The following is a 20,723-nucleotide window of genomic DNA, read 5'->3' on the forward strand; positions in this document are numbered from 1 at the left end:
TTTCTTTACAGGCATATTGAGGGGCTAAAAAAGCTTCAGAAAACAATTGATTTGGTAGTAAAATATTATGTGGGTATTGAATTATGATTTTTTGAAGGTAGCGATTTTGGGCGGTTGAGTAGTTTGGGCGGTTGGCCAGTGAACACTTCTAGAATGTATGTCAGGGCGTTGGTGGTGCTCTTGATATAATTTGTTTGTCTCACCGTGTTGCTCGGGAGTATAGCCGTAAAGGCAGTCCGCTCAGGGGGGCCAAAATGCGGGGTTCCCCACCCCAGAAAAGGTTCGGGAAGATGATGATGTAGAATTGGTGAGGTGTGCCTCCAGGAATATGTACAGGGTTTTCTGGTGGCCTGAGGCACCCATGGTTTCAACTCCACTCATAACCTTGTTTACCCTGCATATCTCAGGCCAAAACCATTTTCCCCACCTAACCATTTCTTTCGAACCCCTTTTATTACCTCCCTATTTTCAGCCCCCTTTTCCCTTTTCTTGGTTTCAGGGCGTCAGCGTGCGCGGCGCGCGTCACCACTTGTCGTTCACTTTGGGTCGGGGAAGATAATTGGGGAGAGGATGTTGTATTGAGAGGGAAGGTGTGCACGGAGCAGTATCCAGGGCCAACTGCCCATACGCCTCAACTGCCCACCCCAAAAAATCGATTTTTAATTATACCTTCACTATAATTACAAATCCTATTATGTATTGATACTTTATAGTATTTTCGATATCCCAACAGCTATGTTTTTATTTCAAACTAGTAATGCGGCTAGAATTGCTCATAAGGTAGTGATTTTGTTATTTTTGCCCCGCTATCAAATCCCTCTCTAGAGCCTCGCTAGAGGTAGAACACCAAAATTTTGTAATTTTTTTTTTAAAGTACTAGGAAATGTTAGAAACTTCCTTAATTACTATACCAGGGTCGCTGATTACAAATATCTACTCAAAATTTCGGTTTTATGCCGTTGTTGTGGTGAAAAGGGGTGGGCGGTTGGCCGTGGATACTTCTACAGCCTGTCCTCGCTAAGGCACTGGCGGCGGGCCTAAAATCTGATCTACCCTGCTGTGTTATCAGTAAATCTGATCTACCCTCTCACCCGCTGCATTAAGCTGGCCAATTAGTCAACGGGAATTATTAGGCCATTAATGTCCCCATTAACGTCGCTATCGCTATTGCCGTCACCCCCTAAAGTACCCTAAATATCCTTAACACTGCCACTTTTCAGTGAGGGTATCGCGATTTATATTATAGACTTATATACTTTCATATATTACTCGTATATTTTATTTTCGCGATTTAAATATACTTTTAGTGAGGTTTTTATTAAAGTTCCATAGAGTTTGAGAATTGGAAATAGCTATGGAGGTCGCGGTCATAAGTATTGCCCGGCAGCGAGGGAAGCACTGTAACTACAGGGCCTTGCAGGCTTTCCGGGGCCAAAATATAGCGTACAGGCCCTATAAATATCGCTAAATCTACTCTTTCTACAGATTATGGAGCCCGTAAGGTTCATCGCATTAATTAATTGGCCAGCTTAATGCGGCGGGGGGAGAGGGTAGATCAGATTTACTGATAACACAGCAGGGTAGATCAGATTTTGGGCCCTGGCGGCCCTACGAAAGCTCCGGGGCTAGCTCTGATTTTAGCGGAGCGGCCGGGACCTCGTCACTCAATATCTTCAAGCATTTCTCCAACTTCTCTTTGTAGCTATATTTAGCTTCAGAGCCCGGCCTACTATTCTCTCGCGTAACAGTCAAGAACAGATCAATGATCTTTTGGTTAATCTAAAATGACTGTGTCATATCGGGACCCCTGGTAAAAAGCGGCCGGGGCTTGCAGGGAAATCAGTCGGCCGAAATTTCAGCCGCGATGACAACCATTTCTTTCCTCGCACTATAAGATGTAACTTGGATCAATCTCAATTTGTGGAGACGGTTGCTTACTCCTGAAGCCTGGACATAGTTTCTTGCCGCAAAACGTGACGGCGACAAGTTGCTTGTCTCCTGGCCTCAATTCGAGTCGAGTCTGGACCCAACAAGCCAACCGCACCATGTTTCCCTCCTTCGTCCCAGACAAGGCTAGGCCTCTAGCTACAAGGCCTCATCTCATCCCAAGCATCTTCCTCGTTTGCCTAGTTGGCACTGTTCTGCCTCCTAGCCTGGCCAACACCCTCTCGGTCTCAGCCATCACCCTCTACCTTTCAGCTCAGATACCCAAGGCGACTTCAGGGAAGTTTGCTCAAGACTACATGCTCCCAATTCAGACCCTTCTACTCATCACTCAATGGTTAGACTTCTGCGTCCTTCACTTGCCGGATGAGTTCTCTCGCGACGAAGACAAGGAGAAGATTCCGAAAACTTGGTGGGAAAAGCTGAGCTGGTCATGGAGCCTAAATACGACATATCGAGGTATAGGATGGAATTGGAAAGTCAAGAATGTTCCGGAAGCGGCACCCCTCTCAACCAAAAAATGGTAAGTACTCATTGGCGATGCCTTGCAGCCACTGACAAGTTCAGGAAGTTCGTCGCAACAGAGGCTCTGAAAGCTTGTATTTGGTACCTCCTCTACGATTTGTGCCGGTACCCATTCACCGTGTCATTGTACAAGTCCATGTCCGCCCCAGACATCTTTTCTGATTCGTTGCCCAAACAAGCTTTCTTTGCTCTGATGGTCGGGATCATGAATTACTGTGCTCTCAATTTGCAGTATTCAGCGGGTTCTGCCCTGGCCGTGGCGACCGGGTTGTACACCCCGCAAGATTGGCCTCCAATTATGGGTCGCCTGAGTGATGTGTCATCCGTTCGAGCTTTTTGGGGTAAGTTCTGGCACCAGAACCTCAGAAGGGTATGTAATTATGTTGGGACTGAAATCAGCAGGTGGCTTACAGTACTAACCTCAAACAGAAACTTACCCTCCCATTCAATCTCATTACTAAGTATATCCCCATCCGGCATGGCACCCTGGTGTCCAGATACACACAACTATACCTGGCATTTATTACTACGACTGCAATCCACCACATAGGCGCCATGAATATGCCCACCAGCTCCAACGCGAACAACCTAAGTCAGGCGGCGTTCTTTATGTTGCAACCCGCGGCAATCACTCTGGAAGACTTTGTTGTTTACCTTGCGAAGAAAGCTGGAGTGAAGGAGTCCCGTAATATCTACCCACCATCCCAGAGATACGGATACTAATTGCACGAGTTGACAGGATTCACGAGAGCTATTGGAAGTGCGTGGACATTTGTATGGTTCACGTACACTTTGAGATTTGCAGTTGCTTTTTTTGCCAACTCTGGTGTACTGTCAGAGGAAGTCTTACCAAGCGCCATTCACGAGGCATTGGGATTGATCAAACGACATTCAGGAGGGCCTGGTTTGGAGGAACTGTGAATCAAGTACAGCTTTGATATGATAACCACTAGGCTAAGTGCATCAAAGTGTTCAGGAACGCCTCCGCTCAGATGTTTGGGAGGAAGTGGCAGAAGTCCAGAACCTACAATTTCGTAAGTAGTGTATATGCCTAGAGAATCTCTACCATACCTTGAAATTACCCTTCTCAACCAGGTTGCAATTTGTTCTGATGGCGTTCACCGGTTCCCCCCCTTTTTGCGTCGTCGGCCGAATTGGCTCCTCAGTGCTTTTGGTAAAGGGACTCATCACCAAGGTATAGTGTTTGACTAGAGAGACCAAAAATATTAACTTCGGGCTCTCAATAACAAACTGAGAATTATTGGTCACAGGGCGCGGGCATCGAGAGTTCAGGAGCTCAGGGGCTAGCTCGCGTAATCTCGCCCTTGATGAAGAGATGATCAACTCCGAAATGTTCGTAGTGAATAACAAGTTAACTTATTAAATCCAATGCCCCATTCTAAACTCAAGCACATCCACCCCATTCGTGAATACCACCTTTCCCTACCCAATCTTCTCTCAACCCATTCCCAATACTTAGCACACCCTCCGTCGCCTTTCCCGCCTAGATTCCATGCCACTCTCCAAGCACTCAAACCCCAGCATTAAACTACCAGTATCTAACCATCGACCCAAGAGCCAACAGTCAACGACCACCCCAAGCAACCTCATCCTCCAAAAATGAAACCCCCCTCAGCCACCCCCTCACAAAACCCCAATCCCAACCCAGCCCTCACCCGCCTCTCATGCATCCCCTCGCGCATCAAACACGGCATCTCGACTTGGCCCAGGGAATGCCTTGCTTTTAACACTCAATATACAACTTCCCTCTCTCTTTTAACATTCATGGAATCATGTCGAGAAGCAGCACGGCTCATTAATAGCGCGGAAACCCGGGATGCGAAAGAAATTATACTACCGATATCCAAGCAAGAAACGCTAGAAAGTTTGCTTTGGGAAGAAATCCGTCTACGGGAAGGGGAGAGAGGAGAGGAGAAGGGGGTATGGGAGGTGTGTGGGTGTAAGGGGTGTGAGAAGTGGAGTGCTAGGAGGGCTGAGGTTGTTGGTTAGGTTCAGTTTGAGGAAAGGGAGGGCATCTTTCGTAGTTTTCACACGTTGAACCGAATCAGAGAGTTCAAGCATAGATGTGCAACTTGTTGATTTCTGCAAGTGTTCCCTCTTCAATGTTACATACTAGCAATCCAGGGTGTCTGCAACAGTCAAATCCTATTTGAAGCAAGGTGCTGCTCACCCACCAGCGTCAACTTGCCATCTAATTCCACCTGTGTTCATTGAAATTGAATGAAAATGCTCAGATCACTCAACCCTTTTGCAATCAAGCAACCGCTAGCCTCTCAGTTTGCACACCGTGCAGCTTCGATTTTTCATACCACGAACAAGACCCAGGTGAGAGCATGCGATTTAGAGTCAAGGTGTTGGTGTAGCTCAAGCTGGTTCAGGAATCCGATCTTGCGTTCACTGCATCCCAGAACCTCGTCTTTGTGAAAAGGTGACTCTTCAAAGTGGCGTTGAACTCCCTCCTCGTCTTCGAAACTCTCCTTGCAATCACTGCAGTAGTTCTCCTGGTGTAAGAGACGCAACTTATAGCCTTGACAGTAAATGCCTTGGCCGTGAACAACAGAAGCATGACTCTGGTTCATGATGGGCTGTGCAGTAACTGGCGGGGTCGGAGTAGTTGGAGGCGGGGCTTGCTGGCCCAAATTGATAGACGGGTTTGCAACCGAAGGGTTAATCGCGGCCTTTATTGCAACTGGAGGATGAGGGACAGACTTGTGAAATTCGACGTGTTCGGCAATCTCGAACAAAGCAGGGCAGACGTTGCATCGAAAGAGATGACTTGCGAAGACGTGAACAATGAGTTGTTGGAGGTTTGCGAATATCTTGGGGCACTTGTTGCATTTGCAGACGTGGACATCTATCCGATGTTGCTCAACTGCCTCTTGGCTTTCGAAGATACCACCACACTCTCTGCACTTGAATGAGTGGGCGTCCGCGGGATGCTTTTGCAATGAATCCGGACTGCTCAGGATATGTTCGCATCTATTTCATTTGAAGTTGTGTGCGGAAAGGTGGTGATCGACAAGCTCTCGAGGGCTCCTGAAAATTGCTGGACATTTCTCGCACTTGAACTCATACCTATCCGTGGTGTGGTCGCCAAGAGCAGCCAAGCTACCAAGGACCAAAGCGCATTTCTTGCACTCGAAGCTGTGCGTATCTCCGATATGTCGCTGCATTCCGGTCTCAGATCTGAACTTCAGATTGCATTTCGGGCATTTGAAAGCGTGGGCCTCGGCCACATGACTCTGTAGTTCTGCTTGGGTTTTGAAAGTCGCAGGGCACTCATCGCAGTTGAAGATGTGCAACGCCTTGTTGTGCTCGTCCAGGGTAGCTTGGTTGTCGAATGTGGCTTTGCAGGGCTCACAACGTGGGAGTGAGGGCGGGGAAACATGCTGCTGAGGTGCAGAATTCGTGGTGGAGATTTCATTTCGATTTGGAGCACCGAATCTGTGTCCAGTGGAATCGAGATGAGCTTGGAGGATGGCGTGAGTTCGGAAGCCAACGGAGCAGCGCATGCATTTGTGGGAATGAACATCGTTGTTATGCATGTCAAGAGCGCCCTGGGTATTGAAGTTTCGGTTGCACGGAGAGCAGCCGAATAGGTGAGCGTCCTTCACATGGTCATCGACTTGCTCCTGGGTCCAGAATATCGAATCGCAGGCTGGACATTCGAAGTCATGCACGGCGTCCTCGTGCTACCCCAGACTCTCCTGGCTAGCGAAGATCCTATCACAATAGCCGCAAGCCCATGCTTTGGCCTGTCCAAATTCCGAGAGATGTGCGTAGAGGTGTGATCGACTGTCGAAGGCTGCTCCATTGCAGGTGTAGCATCGGGGCGTAGGCATTTCGTCGAGTTCACCTCGAGGCATTCTGTCTGCTGGTAGAAAGGTGAGGTCGCGCTGAAGAAGATAAGAGAAACTTCAACCTACAGGTCGTTGAACTTGAAGAGACCTCGCGTTAGGTTCTGCCCAGCTTCGGACGTGTACTGCTGGGATCTTGCTTCATGACGAGGGGTAGAAGAAGATTGGGCAGTCCGAAGACGTTGTATTTTACGAAAGAAAGCCCGCGGTACCAGCAGCGTGGCCCGCAGCACATGGGGAAAGAAGATGGTGGTTGATGCAGGAAAGTTTGGAACAGGTTGAGGAAGGAAAGTTGGGAAGATTGTTGGTTGAAGTTGAATTTTAGTGCGATTCGCTTTCACATTGCCGCCGCGATTTCCTCAAATACCGACTTTCCGCAGCTCTACAGGAAAGGAGGAACGATCTTACACTACCGTTACAGCTTCTTCAACCAAAATGCTGGCAAAAATGCCCAGAAAAGATTTGAGAATGGAATCACGTGATTAGTTACCCCTTTCTTTCTCGGTCCAAAGAAAACAATCCCACTGATCTTCTCCCCGTCCTCACATCTCACAGCAACATCACGCCTGCACCTCCACCCCCCAAAAACTTCACCAGAAACCCACGCTGAATAAACCCGCCATCAAACACCCGATTATCCATATCGCACTCGGTAATGCCCACATTATATCCATTGCAGTGTTAAAAGCTTGGGATTTGCTGTCGTTTGTCGCAGAGAGCTCCGCTTTGCGCTTTGCTGTGGAACTTTGGGGGCGCCGGTAAAGCAGCCGGGGGGGGTGGGTCCCTAGGTCGGCTGGGTGGAAGTTAGTTGAGAAATGGGACTTCGATGGTTTGAAGGAGGAGATAAGAGGGAGGAGATTGGCGAGTAAGTGGAAGGGCCATGGCGGCTCCTGCTCTTTATTCTCCTTTGTTAAATTATCATTGGGTCAAATAATACCCCAGGGGCAAATCTAAAACAGCACAAGCCGCTTTTTCTCCAAACTCAGTCTGATGACTAGACCACTGCAACCTCCTCATCGTAAGACCACCTTCCCTGACCAGCTCCCAAACACCTGCCGCAGAAAGCTCTGCACTAGCATTTGTATGTCCTCTTGCTGGCAGGAAGCTAGGGAGGGATTTGGCATGTATGGAGTGATGAAGTTGGCCTAAGAATCCACGATGAATTGTGAGAAACGCAAATCGTCGTCGTTGCGTAGGGGCAAGCCAATGAATGCGAGATTGCTGAATGCGTAGCTGGAGAGTGTCACTTGGTTTCTCTTTTCTCCCTCGCGAAGAAGCATTGAAATTCGAACCTCCTCAAACTCTCCTTCTTGAATTTATCTGCGAGGCAAAATTGGGCCTCGAGAATTACTTACTACAGATCCCCGGAATGACATTTGAAATACTCCAATGAAGGATCCCAATATGGATGTTCAGGAGTCGGAGGCGGGTGACACACAGGCGAATTCGGATCCCGATCATATAACGAGTAACTCCGATTAAACTCAAAATAATAAATATCCTTAAACAACTTATTTTTGAACCGTGCATATGCAGTCACAGCATCGGGGCAACGGAATGTAGCGTCGGAAAATAAATGCGGAGTAACATTAAAGACATTGAGCGTTGCGTTTGGTGTTGTTGATTCGGGAAATTGTCTTCTATAATCTGCCACGAAAACTTCCGTCACTAAAGTCCGTTTCTGTCTTTGGACGTAAGCAGTCGCTGCTCTAACCGGAGCCGAGCCCTAAGTCCTAAGCACGCTAATAACTTAGCTAGATTATACTTAGGGGGCCTTCTTTTAACTTCCTCGCAAATCGGTTCTAGTTTCTATATTATCTAAATATTAATCTTACGAATATTTATTATCCAGAATATAATTACTTCTTTTAACTTATTAAGATATTATAATAATATTTATTTCTATTTTCTTATTAAACTTATTAAAAGTTCTTAAAGTAGGATTTAAATCTTATTTAGTTTAGTTATATATAATTAGTAATTTAGCTTTATAATTTAATATTATTATATATAACTTTATTTTTATTAAATATTTATTTAACTTTAATATTATATTAAAAAAGAATTATATTTAAAAAAAAAGAATTATATTTAAAAAAAGAATTATATTTAAAAAAGAATTATATTAAAAAAGAATTATATTAAAAAAGAATTATATTAAAGTTTTATATTAAATAACTTCTATATTTATTAGCCTTATTATATAATAGTAAAATTATATTAAAAAGTAATTATATTATATTATAAGTTATTTTTTTTAAAAATAAAATATATATATATAAATATTATAAAATAAGATAATTTTAATATAATTAAGAAATTAATATATTATAAGTAAATTAAATTAATTTAATAATTAAAAAGTTTCCTATTTATATAAATAAAACTTTATAACTATTAAAAAAAAGTAAATTTATTTTAATAATTACATTTAATATATATATAATACTAATATTAAATAAAAGTTATATTATAATTTAACAACGTTAAAAAGCTTATTAAAATTTTAATAAAAAGAATTATATTAATAATAATATTAGAATTATAATAAATAAATAAAAGAAGAATTAATTAAATATAAAAAATATAAAATAGTAATATTATATTAATTAGAAATTACTAAAATTTTAATAAAATTAAATATATATTTCTAATAATTCTTTAAAAGTCTTATATATAAAAATAGCTTAGTTTCTTTCTTAATATTTAAAGATTTGACTTTTAGCTATTAAAGTTTCTTTATTTGATTTAATTAATATTTATTTATTTTATATTTTTTTAAAAGAAATTATAAAGAAATTATTAATAAAAAATAGTTTTATATATAATTTAAACTCGAGTTATAATTATTTTTATAAATATAAAAAGATATAAAAGCTTTTAAAAATATATAATAATAAATAACTTCTTTTTTAATTTTAGTATATATTAAAATTAAAACCTATATTATTATAAAAATTAATATTAGATTTTAAATTTTTTATTTCATTATAATTATAATTATATTATTTTTCATTTTTCATTAGTATTAGTTATAATATAATTATTAGTTTGAAAATAGTAATAGAAGCTTATTATAAATATATTATTATATATATAAACTTAAATTATAAAATTTGTTATTATATAATAAAAATATAATTTAAAGAGAGTTTTTTAATATAAAACTTTAATTTATTTTATATTATTATTTATTTAACTTATTTAAAGCTTTTTATATTTTTATTAATTATTAAATTATTAATTTTAATATTTTGATTTTTATAATTATTAAACTTTCTTTTATTTTTTTTTATAAAGCCTAACTTTTAAATATAATATTATAATTAGAAATAGAAATATTTTATATAATAAAATCGAAATTATTTTGGTTTTTAATATTATAATTTAATATTCTTTTTAGTAATCTCAAAATTGTATTTCTTTATTTATTACTTTAATTCAAATTAAGTATTAAGCCTTAAATATATTAATAAGTTAATTAGATTTATTTAAAAAAAACTCTTTTAATTTTAAATAATAATTAATCTTTCAAGTTTAGTTCTATTTTTAAACTTGAAATAATTATTACTTTAACTTAAATTATAATTTAATTCTTAAATATAATAATAAAATAATAAAATAATAATCTAAATACTATATATTCTTTTAATATATTATGACTTTTATTATACTTTATTAGAATAATAATATAAAAGAATAAAGTTCAGACTCTTACTAGTATTATATAAATACTTAACCGCTATATTTCTAATAGGGAATCGGTTCTGGTTTCCCTATTTACCTTATATAGGGCCGATTTTGAATCCCTAGCAATGCATAAAGTACGCGTCATGCAAAACTTTAATATTGCATATAAACACTTGATAAGGAAAAATCCGCATTATATAAACCTAACATCACGCCATTATAATCATTCGGCAGTTCTCTCTTACAAATTGCTTAAAACGCCTTATAAGCAAGGGAAACTAATATGCAAGAACTACCGATACGCAAATTACACTAAAATTTGTGTGGGTAAACCGTGGAAAGTTGCACTATTACTAGGCCTTAGTTTTTTGCTCTTAAAATTTAATACGCTTAAGGGCCTAGGTTTAAATTAAAAGTATGATTAATTACCTTAATTATTTTTTGACACACTGAATACGACGACCCTGCTTTGCCAAGGGTGGGTGAAAGCAAGATCATATCGGCTAAGATGATGGTATTTCTTGAACAAATACCGCTGTCAAGAGAGAAATCTTTGATCCTTCGCTTTACCATCGCTCTTCAGCACAAGCTACTCTTCTGCTAGCGATTCGTTTCATACAGGACAGACAAACCACAATTAGCAACGAACGCTACAATGCTGCTTCTCAACTGCCTTAATGTGATCGGCGTTGCAGCCGTTATAGTATAATAGCTCGCTTCATACTTCACTTAGGATACTCACACTGTGGCAGGGCTTGCTTTTTTGCGCCTTTCGGATGGTATACAACATCTTCTTCCACCCGCTCGCCAAATTTCCGGGTCCGCCGCTCTGGAAGGCAACTTGCCTACCCTATGTCTACTACATGGCGAAGGGCAAACTTACTTTTCGCCTGCTACCGTTGCACGCGAAGTACGGCTCGGTAGTGCGCATTGCCCCAGACGAGCTCTCGTTTACCGCAGCCGAGGCCTGGACTGATATTTATGGCCATCGGGTTGGCATGAATGCAGGCGTGGACGAGCTGCCCAAGTCCGAGAGGTTTTACCGAACGAAGGGTACCTTACCCAATATCATCGGTGAGAATCGCGAGAACCATGCATTGCTAAGGCGAGTGTTAAGCCATGGGTTCAGCGAGCGTAGTCTACGCGAGCAGGAGCCCATCATTGTGGGGTATGTCGATCAGCTAGTGCGCCAACTGCGGAAGTACTGCGTTGATGGGGATCGTCCGGATGAGAAGAGACGAGGACGGATGGACCTGAAATCGTGGTATAATTGGGTTACAGTCGATATAATCAGTGATCTGACTTTCGGGGAGGGGTCCGGCTGCCTAGAGCGTGCTGCGTACGATCCATGGGTAGTGGCCATTAATGGCACCATCGAGGATTTCATACCGCTGCTGGTCCTCAGGTACCTGGGGCTCGAGGATCCGTTTAACTGGCTGGTGAGACGATTCTTCAACAAGAAGCGCAAGAATCGTATGTCCACTCCCTCTCTTATCACCACTTTTGTGGCTCTAGTCTTCGGTCATTAGTCTAATTGATCTCAATCACTAAATCTTTATATTCTAGATACTCAGCAGTCGACGGAAAAGCTGCGCCGCCGCATGGATTTAGAAACGCAGAGGCCAGATTTTATCGATTGCATTTTGCAAAAGAAGGACGCCTGGGTATGGTCACGCCAACACCATTCTACTTGGTCGTGCTGACCAAAACAATGGTTTAGAATCTCCAGTTCGAACAGCTCTTGGGTAACGCAAGTACGCTCTTGGTTGCCGGCTCGGAGACAACAGCTACACTCCTTACCGCCATGACTTTCATTTTATTAAAGCACCCGGAGGCGTTGAACAAATTGACACAGGAAATACGTTCTTCATTCACCTCAGATAACGAGATCACTTTGGCCTCAGTCACAAACTTACCGTATATGCTTGCCTGCCTGAATGAGGCAATGCGATATTATCCACCTGTTCCTATCGGCCCGCTCCGAACGGTTCCTAAAGGAGGTGTGAACATTGCGGGCCATTTCGTCCCTGAAGGAACCGATGTTGCTGTGTGGCATTGGCCTATGTTCCATGACCCCAAGCACTTCGAACGCCCGATGGAATATCGTCCAGAGCGATTTTTGAGAGACGGATCTGCCCCTATGTTCCATGACCCTAGGCAGTTCAAACGCGACACGGAACCTCCTTCGGAGCGAGTTTCCAAGGACCGGTCTCCGGAGTTCGCTGGCGATAATCTCAAAATGGTCCAGCCCTTTAACATTGGCCCAAGAAACTGTTTGGGTCGCAAGTAAGTCGACCTGCCCTCACTCTGCTAAACAACCCGCTGACATACTTGGCAGCCTAGCGTATGCTGAAATGCGGCTCATTCTCGCGCGCATGATTTTTAACTTTGATATTGAACTTGCGGATCCGGATTTCAATTGGTTGGATCAAAAAGCATACTTCTTATGGTCGAAGCTGCCCTTAGACGCGTACTTGACACCAGTGACGAAGAATGAGCAGCAGCGATGAGTCAGACGATAAACGAGCCAGAGTTGGACTTTTTACGGTTAAACAATTGTCGAGGGAAGAATGCCGTTTGCCTCTTTTGCGTGTCAAGTTGAAACTTACTATTTACTCTTTATAGCATTACGCCTAGTTTTACCTACTTGTGCACTGTTTATAGCGTGGTGCATTCAATTAACTTTTACGTTATTCTTATCAAGAATTCTTGGTCGAAATATTTTACTTTCTCCCAGAGCTCAATTGGGATTTAGCTATTTATTAGAATTAAGTGCCTGAACTAGTTAAAAGTTTAAAGATTTTTACTTTTTAAATATAATATATTTAATTACTTAGTACCTTATTTATTTCAATTAAAGTTTTTATTTAGTAATTTATATAATATATTATAATAATAAAATATATTTAGTAACTCGTCTTAATATTACTTTAGAAGTTTCTTTTATTATAATTAAATAAAAGAATAAAGTTTAAATTTAAATTAATGTTTTTAATATTTTAAAGTATTTAATTTTATAATTTTTAAATCTTTCTAATTAGCTTTCTAATTATATTTTATTATTTTGCCTTAAAATTCTTTTAAATAAATATATTATTAAAATTATTATTATAGCTTATAAATAAATTAATAAACTAGTTAAAATTAAATATAATAAATTTTTCTTTAATTTTTTTAAACTTAGCTTAAAATAGAATTAATAAATAGAATTCATATTTAATATAATAATTAGATTTCTTTTAAATACTTTTTGAATAAAACTATTTTAATTTAATAAAGAATTTTAATTGCCTTTAATTCCGTATTTTTTTTAATAATAATAATTAATAAAAAGAGTTTTATATAATATTTATAAATCTTATAGATTTTTTTTAAAATAATAATAAAAACTTAAAAAATAAAGTTTCTTAGAATAAATTTTATTTTTAAATTTATATAACTTTAAGCTTTTAAAACTTCTTATTAATATAAATTCTTTAATATTAAATATATTACTAAAGAAAATTTTATTATATTTTATTTTATTAAATTAAGACTTTTAAATAAAGTATTATTAAATTAATTCTTATAAATTAATTATATTATTTTAGTAAAATATAATTGAATTCTTTTTAAATAAAATTATATAAGTTTATAATATAATTATTTCTTATATAATACTTGCTTTTTAAAATATTTATATAAAATATATAAATGAAGTTAATATTTCTATTTCTTATTTCTTAATTTTTTCTTCTTAATTCTTTATATTAATATAGCTATTACTTTAGAAGTTATATAATTAGTTATAAGACTTAAAAGTAATAAAATATAAGTAAAAATATATATATATATAAGATATAATTATATAATTTCGCGTTTTATAAATAATTATTTATATTTTATTATTTTATAAACTAGTATATTATAAAATATATATATTTTTTTCTAGCTTTCTATATTTTAGTTTTCTCTTTTTTCGCTTTAAATCTTTTATTTTACTTTTTAAGCCCTAAATATTATATCTATAATAATATTTAAAGTTTATTTCTTTTAATTCTATAAAGAATTTTAAATAAACTAATTTAGAATTATTAGAAATATAAATATTATTAAAGTAATAGAATTTCAGAAATATAAGTAATAGATTCTAGAATAATAAAAGCAAAAAGCTTTAGAATTCTTTAAGAAATTAAATATTTGTATTTTTATAAATATATATTAGTAATATATTAGAATTTTCTTTAAAAACCCGAAAATTAAAAAAAATTATATAAAGGCTATTCTATAATTAAATTCTAAAATAATAGATATTTATAGACTAATAATTTAATTATTACTTTTAAGCCCTATTTTATAACCTTATAAGCCTTATATATATATTAGTAATAAAATTATTAGAAAGAATATAATAGAAAAAAAATATAATAAATTAATTTTCTAAAATAAAATATTATATAATCCGGAACTATATTAATTTCTATTAAGGCTTTTAAAGCTTTTACTAGCTTAAATTATTTTATTAATAGTTTTTTCTAAATTAAATACTATATTAATATTTCTAGAAAATTTATAAATAAGTTTATAAAAATAGAACTTTTTATTTAATATATATAAAAATTATAAAATAGGAAATTATATTAAATAATAAAAGAATTAATTAAACTAGCTTAAAAAGAGCTTAAATAAAATATAAAGCTTTAGGAAATAAATATATAGATTCTAATTAAATAAAGTAATTATACTAGCCCTAATTTAGTAATTCTTATTATAATATACTTTTTAAGAAAATAAAATATATTTTTTAGGAAAATATAATATTTTATTTTATTTATTCTATTTAATTAGAAAGCTTTAAAATAGTAAAAATCGTCTAATATATAAGTTTTATAGAATTATATTAATATTTTAACTAAATAAACTTAGTATATATTATTTTTTTATATTACTAAATTCTAGAAAAGCCTTATATATAACTTCTTTTTCTACTAATATTAGAGTCTCTAATTAAATTACTTTTCTTTAATACTTTTTCCAAGCTTCTAATTATTATAAATATAGCTTATATTAGTTTTATTTCTTTTTATATTATTATTAAATTAATTCTGGCTTATAAATTCAAGATATTTTTAATTTAAAATATATTTTTATTTTACTTTTTACTAATTTTAAATAATATTAAATAGCTTATAAGTCTATTATAAGTATGGCTTTTAATTATTAATATAAAACTTATATTTAATAAAATATCGAGATTTGAATTCCTGTTATATTTTCTAATACTTTTAATATTTCTTTATTAAAGATAAAGAAAGCTATATTAAAACCTTATATTTCTTATTTTATTTATATTAGTCTTAAAGAAATTTCTTATATAAATTACTATAAGTTCTTTATATTATTTTAAAGCTTATTTTAATTTAATATAATCTTTTCTATTCTAAAAAGTAAAAGTAATAGTTCTTACTATAATATTATTAATAGAAGTTTTTATTACTAGAAATATACTTCTAGTTATTCTTATATTATTTTTTCGATTTCTTATATTTCTATTATATAGCTTTTTTTTTTACTAAACTTCTAATTACTAAAGATATTATAAGCTTTTTTTTTAAGTCTCTTTATAAATTCTGATTTTTTAAAAATATTTATTTATATTATATTTGAGATTACTAAATCTAATAAAGAGAATAGTAATAAAAGCTCTTTTACTAATATTTAAACTAAAAAGAAAAAGTAGTTTAATTAGATAAAAGGCCTTTTATATAAGCTTATTAATATTATAATAAAGCGCTTTTAGATTTCCTGCTATTAGCTTTTAAGCTCTATTATTTTAATAGATTTTATAAATAAAAGATATAAATAAAAGCTTCTTTTTATATTATTTAATTATTTTTATTTTTATTTTAATATTCTAAAGATTTAATAAAGCTTTAAAATTCTCGAATTTAAATTAAAATAGATTTTTAATAAATCCGGTTATAAATATATTATTTATTTAAAGATATATAATTTAAAAAATGCCTTTATTATATTTTTAATATAGCTATATATTCTAAATATTAATATAATAGAGCTTTATAATAATTCTTTTATTTTCTCTAATAATTAGTTAAATAGTTTATTTATTATTATAAAATATAATTTAAAGCTTTCTAAAATCTAATTATAAATTCTTAAATAAATTCTAAAAAGCTATAGTTTCCTTTATTATATAAGTAACTTTATATATTTCTAATTTAATTAAAGAAATAATTACTAAATTTTATTAAGTAGCTTTTTATAATATTAAATCTTTAAATAAAAAAATTATATATCTATAGCTCGATTATTATATATTTGGATTATTTATATATAAAATATTAAATATAATTTATAATTATATATTTTTTATATTTCCTATTATATTAAATTATTAAAAACCGAGTTCTAAATAAGTATTAAAAAGTCTAATTTATAGCTATAAAGTATTCTAGAGCTAGATTTATTAAAAACTAAAAGAGTATTAAAGTAGTAAAAGCTATATTTAATCTAATTATAATTATAATATAAAGTAATAATTTAATCTTTTTCTAATATACTTTAATTTAATATAAATAAATTTAATTATTATATTTCCGAAAATTAATTTTAGGTAATAAAATACTAGAATACTTTCTATTTATTATTTTAAACTTCTTAGTAATTTTCTTAATATAAGTATTATAAACTAGCTAAAGCTTTTTAGTTTTCTAATTTCTAATTATATAAATTTCTAAAAACTATTTTATATTTTATATATTATAAAACTTATAAATTTCCTTAATCTAAATAATAATTAATTAAATATATACTTTATTCTTCTTATAATAAAAATCTTATAATTTATATTTATATAAATATAAAGCTTTTTATTAAATCTAAAAAATCTAATTCTTTTAAAAGTATTTATCTAATACTTATATTATAAAATAAAAGAATCTTATAGTCTATATAAAGCTCGATTTATCTCTAGTATATAGCCTAATATTTTAAAACTATCTAATAGCTTATATATTATTATAGGCCTATTAGAATCTCTTTTTATATTAATAAATATATTTATAATATTAAATTATTTTATTTCTAAATTAAAATAAACTATAATTATATTAGCTATTTAAAAAAACTTTATTATAAATATAGTAATATATATAAATAGATATAATATCTCTTTTTAGAAATTTCTATAAACTACTAGCCTTAAATAATATTAAGTAATATATTGATTAAAATTAGTTTTATATATAAATACCTATTTTAAAAGAATTAAAAATATACTTACTTTATTACTAGAAATAATTTTCTAGTAATTTCGAGTTTTAAAGTTATTAATATCTAGTTTAATATCTAATTTAAAATATTTCCTAACTAGATATTTCTCTAGATTATTTTATATCTTTAGAGTCTTTAAAAAATTATTAATATGAATTTTTCTTATTATTATATTCTTAATTAAACTATTATTATAATTATAATATATATAATTTTATAATTGAATTTCTTTTTATAATTCTTTAGCTAATTAGATTAAAAAGATTTTAAAAGAGATTTTAAATAAATAATTTAATTCGATTTATTTATTATTTATAATAATATATTTATTATAATAATTATATTATTATTAACTTTATTTGGATTTCTATTTTAATTATTTCTTTTATATAAATATATTTAAATTAGCTTATTTCTAGTTTTAATAATTGATTTTTTCATTTATTTTCTATTAATCTTTTTATTTATTTTATAAATAAGCTTTTTACTTTATTTATAAAAGCTATTAGTAAATCGTATTATTAGTTTTTAAAAAATTCTTTTTTGTTTTTATTAATTTAATATATTTCTTTAATAATTCTAATATATTCTATTATATTTCTTTCTATAATATTAAGTTTTTTTTAAGAATTTAGTATCTTTATTTCTGTTATTTCTAGGCTCTAATATATTTTCTAGCTTTAAAATACTTTATAAAATTATAAGTCTTATTTCTAATAAGGCTATAAAATTTCTATTATAAAACCGGGCTCTAGGCTTAGAAAACAGATAAAATAGTTCTTAATTCGAGAATTCTAAACTAAGGAGAGAAGCTTATAAATATAAGAGCTTTAGTATTCTAAATACTAGCTAGCTATATATATTATTATAATTATGTAATACTAAATTTATTAGTAAAATAATAAAGTATAATAATTTCCTATTCTCGAATTATAATTTATTAGTATATTTATTTATTATTTTCTAGTTTAGGCTTATTTTCTATTTATTTTAATAAGCTATTATATTATAATTCTTTATTATTAAAAATTAATTTAGTATTCTAAATCTTATTTTCTAAAAGTAATTCTATTATATTTTTTATAATTTCTATATAATAGTCTTTTTTATATTTATAATTCTTTTTATTAAGAATATTATATATAATAATTATTTAATTAAATATAAAAATTCAGATTTTATAAATATTAGATATAATATATTTAATTAAATATTTAATATACTTATATAATATTATTTTAAATATTATTTTATTTTATTTTATAATTTTTAATTACTAAATAAGTTCTAGAACTATATATATAAATCTTTTTCTAATTAGACCCGAGATTAATTATTATTTATACTATAAGCTCTAGGTTATACTAATAGAAATAATTATAGAATTATAAATTAAATATTTTATTTAGTATTCTCTAATTATTTATATATAAAAAACTATAATTATATAAATAAATTGTAGCTATAAAACTTTCTAGTTATAGCTTTTTAGATAAATTAGCTATTAAATATATTATAATAGCTTTATTTATAATCTCTTATTCTATTTATTTAGTATTATTATTTGGCTTATATATATATATATAAAAAAGCTCGATTTTAATATCTTATTTTTTTTATTTAAATTTAATAAACTAATATTTCTTAAATTAGAATAATTATTTTCTTATAATTATATTTAATATAAGTAATTAAAATTTTATATTACTTATATATTAATTATTTAAAATCTCTAATTATACTAAATACTAGTAAATCTTTCTTATTTAATAGAAAGTATTTAAAAAGCTTTTTACTAAATTCGTTTTTAATTATTAGAATTTAGCTTAAACTATTATAGCTATTTAAATAATTAAATAAGTTTTATAAGATTTTCTAAAATAATTAAATAGACTTTCTTTTAATTAGCTTATATAAAATTATTTATCTAATATATATCTAAATATAAAATTCATATAAAATTCTTATTAGTTTATTAATTTTTATATTATATATATAATTAATATACTTTTATAAGGCTTTATAAACTAAATATTTTGCTTTTATATGTTATTTTTCTTTTAAATTATTTTTCGGCTTAAGATATTTCCTTAATTTCTTATACTAAGCTTTAATTAAATATTTAAATATTAGAAATATAAATATATTACTAGTACTAATAAGAATTTTAAATAAAATATTAATATTATAATTCTGGTTTCTATATTCTAGTTACCTAATATAGTTATCTAATAGCTAGTATAAGAATATATATAGAGATATTTAGAAAGCTAAGCCTCTTTAGAACTAGTATACTATAGAATATATATACTTTTTTATAGCCTCCTATATTCTAGTTTTCTCTTTCTTAGCTTTGAATTATTTTTATAAGAGATCTTTTATCTTACTTTTTAAGCCCTAAATACTATATCTATAATAGTATTTAAAGCTTATTCTTTTTAATCCTATAGAGGATTTCAAATAAACTAATTTAGAACTATTAGTAATATAAATACTACTAAGATAATAGAATCTCAGAAATATAAGTAATAGATTCTAGAATAATAAAAGTAAAAAGCTTTAGAATTCTTAGAGAAATTAGGTATTTATATTTTTATAAATATATACTAGTAATATATTAGAAATTTCCTCGAAAACCCGAAAATTAAAGAATTTTAAATAAAGGCTATTCTTTAACCAAGTCCTAGAGTAATAGGTACTTATAAGCTAGTAATCTGACTATTATAGGAGGGAAACTATAATAAGACAAAAACTCATATAAAGTATACCAGAGTATAAAACGTAACTTAATAGTAAAATAATAAATCAAAAGCGTAAATAGTAAAGTATAAATAGTATATAGTATACAAAAGCTCAATTAATTAAATATTCATAAAGGATTATTCTCTAAGTCTATAGAAAAACCAGCTTTCTTATATGATTTCCGCAAGTTATATATAAAAGGCCGCGGCCTTTGCCATATAACCTAAACCTCAAAACCGCTAAAACAATATGATTTTCGACGAGTACGGCCTGCCGTACCACACTACTACTTTTAAGCCCTATTCTATAACCTTATAAGCCCTATATATATACTAGTAATAAGATTACTAGGAAGAATATAGTAAAGAAAAAATATAATAAGTTAATTTCCTAGAATATTATATAATTAGGAATTATATTAACTTTTACTAAGGCTTTTAGTAAAGCTTCTACTAGTTTAGATTATTTTATTAGTAGCTTTTCCCAAATCGAGTATCCTATTAGTATTCCTAAAGAATTTATAAACGAGTTTATAGAAATAAAACCCTCTGCTTTTATTATAAAGCTTCTAGAAACTAAAGACTATATTATTACCAGAAAATTATATAAATGAACTAAGAAATCTAATATCTTGCTTTCAGATATTAATATTATTATAAAAAGCTACTAGAA

At 31.3% G+C, this 20,723-nt stretch overlaps 3 protein-coding genes across 3 annotated transcripts; 2 read left to right on the top strand and 1 right to left on the bottom strand.

Annotated features, from left to right (window-relative positions):
* The first annotated feature begins 1,924 nt into the window (after positions 1-1,924).
* Positions 1,925-3,558, top strand: K444DRAFT_608919 (uncharacterized protein). The gene is made up of 4 exons (XM_024879473.1): positions 1,925-2,467; positions 2,512-2,839; positions 2,899-3,154; positions 3,209-3,558. The coding sequence occupies exons 1-4, from the start codon at positions 2,046-2,048 to the stop codon at positions 3,388-3,390; spliced, it is 1,188 nt and encodes a 395-aa protein (XP_024741464.1). The 5' UTR covers positions 1,925-2,045; the 3' UTR covers positions 3,391-3,558.
* Positions 3,559-5,368: 1,810 nt separating this feature from the next.
* K444DRAFT_554842 (uncharacterized protein) lies at positions 5,369-6,096 on the bottom strand. The gene has a single exon (XM_024876672.1). The coding sequence runs from the start codon at positions 6,033-6,035 to the stop codon at positions 5,475-5,477; it is 561 nt and encodes a 186-aa protein (XP_024741465.1). The 5' UTR covers positions 6,036-6,096; the 3' UTR covers positions 5,369-5,474.
* A 4,568-nt stretch (positions 6,097-10,664) lies between these two features.
* K444DRAFT_554844 (putative cytochrome P450 monooxygenase) lies at positions 10,665-12,699 on the top strand. Its single transcript, XM_024876673.1, has 5 exons — positions 10,665-10,740; positions 10,790-11,510; positions 11,604-11,701; positions 11,758-12,323; positions 12,376-12,699. The coding sequence occupies exons 1-5, from the start codon at positions 10,693-10,695 to the stop codon at positions 12,545-12,547; spliced, it is 1,605 nt and encodes a 534-aa protein (XP_024741466.1). The 5' UTR covers positions 10,665-10,692; the 3' UTR covers positions 12,548-12,699.
* The last annotated feature ends 8,024 nt before the right edge of the window (positions 12,700-20,723 follow it).

The sequence above is a fragment of the Hyaloscypha bicolor genome (assembly GCF_002865645.1).
Source record: "Hyaloscypha bicolor E unplaced genomic scaffold K444scaffold_19, whole genome shotgun sequence".
Classification (NCBI taxonomy): domain Eukaryota; kingdom Fungi; phylum Ascomycota; class Leotiomycetes; order Helotiales; family Hyaloscyphaceae; genus Hyaloscypha; species Hyaloscypha bicolor.

What these genes read in the sequence shown, in the direction of transcription:
- K444DRAFT_608919 (XM_024879473.1), top strand. Translation starts at nt 2,046, where the DNA reads ATGTTTCCCTCCTTCGTCCCAGACAAGGCTAGGCCTCTAGCTACAAGG. An exon ending in CCCCTCTCAACCAAAAAATG is followed by an intron (nt 2,468 to 2,511) that starts GTAAGTACTCAT and finishes TGACAAGTTCAG; the next exon opens with GAAGTTCGTCGCAACAGAGG. An exon ending in AGCTGGAGTGAAGGAGTCCC is followed by an intron (nt 3,155 to 3,208) that starts GTAATATCTACC and finishes ACGAGTTGACAG; the next exon opens with GATTCACGAGAGCTATTGGA.
- K444DRAFT_554844 (XM_024876673.1), top strand. Translation starts at nt 10,693, where the DNA reads ATGCTGCTTCTCAACTGCCTTAATGTGATCGGCGTTGCAGCCGTTATA. An exon ending in TGCAAAAGAAGGACGCCTGG is followed by an intron (nt 11,702 to 11,757) that starts GTATGGTCACGC and finishes ACAATGGTTTAG; the next exon opens with AATCTCCAGTTCGAACAGCT. An exon ending in AGAAACTGTTTGGGTCGCAA is followed by an intron (nt 12,324 to 12,375) that starts GTAAGTCGACCT and finishes CATACTTGGCAG; the next exon opens with CCTAGCGTATGCTGAAATGC.
- K444DRAFT_554842 (XM_024876672.1), bottom strand. Translation starts at nt 6,035, where the DNA reads ATGCATAACAACGATGTTCATTCCCACAAATGCATGCGCTGCTCCGTT.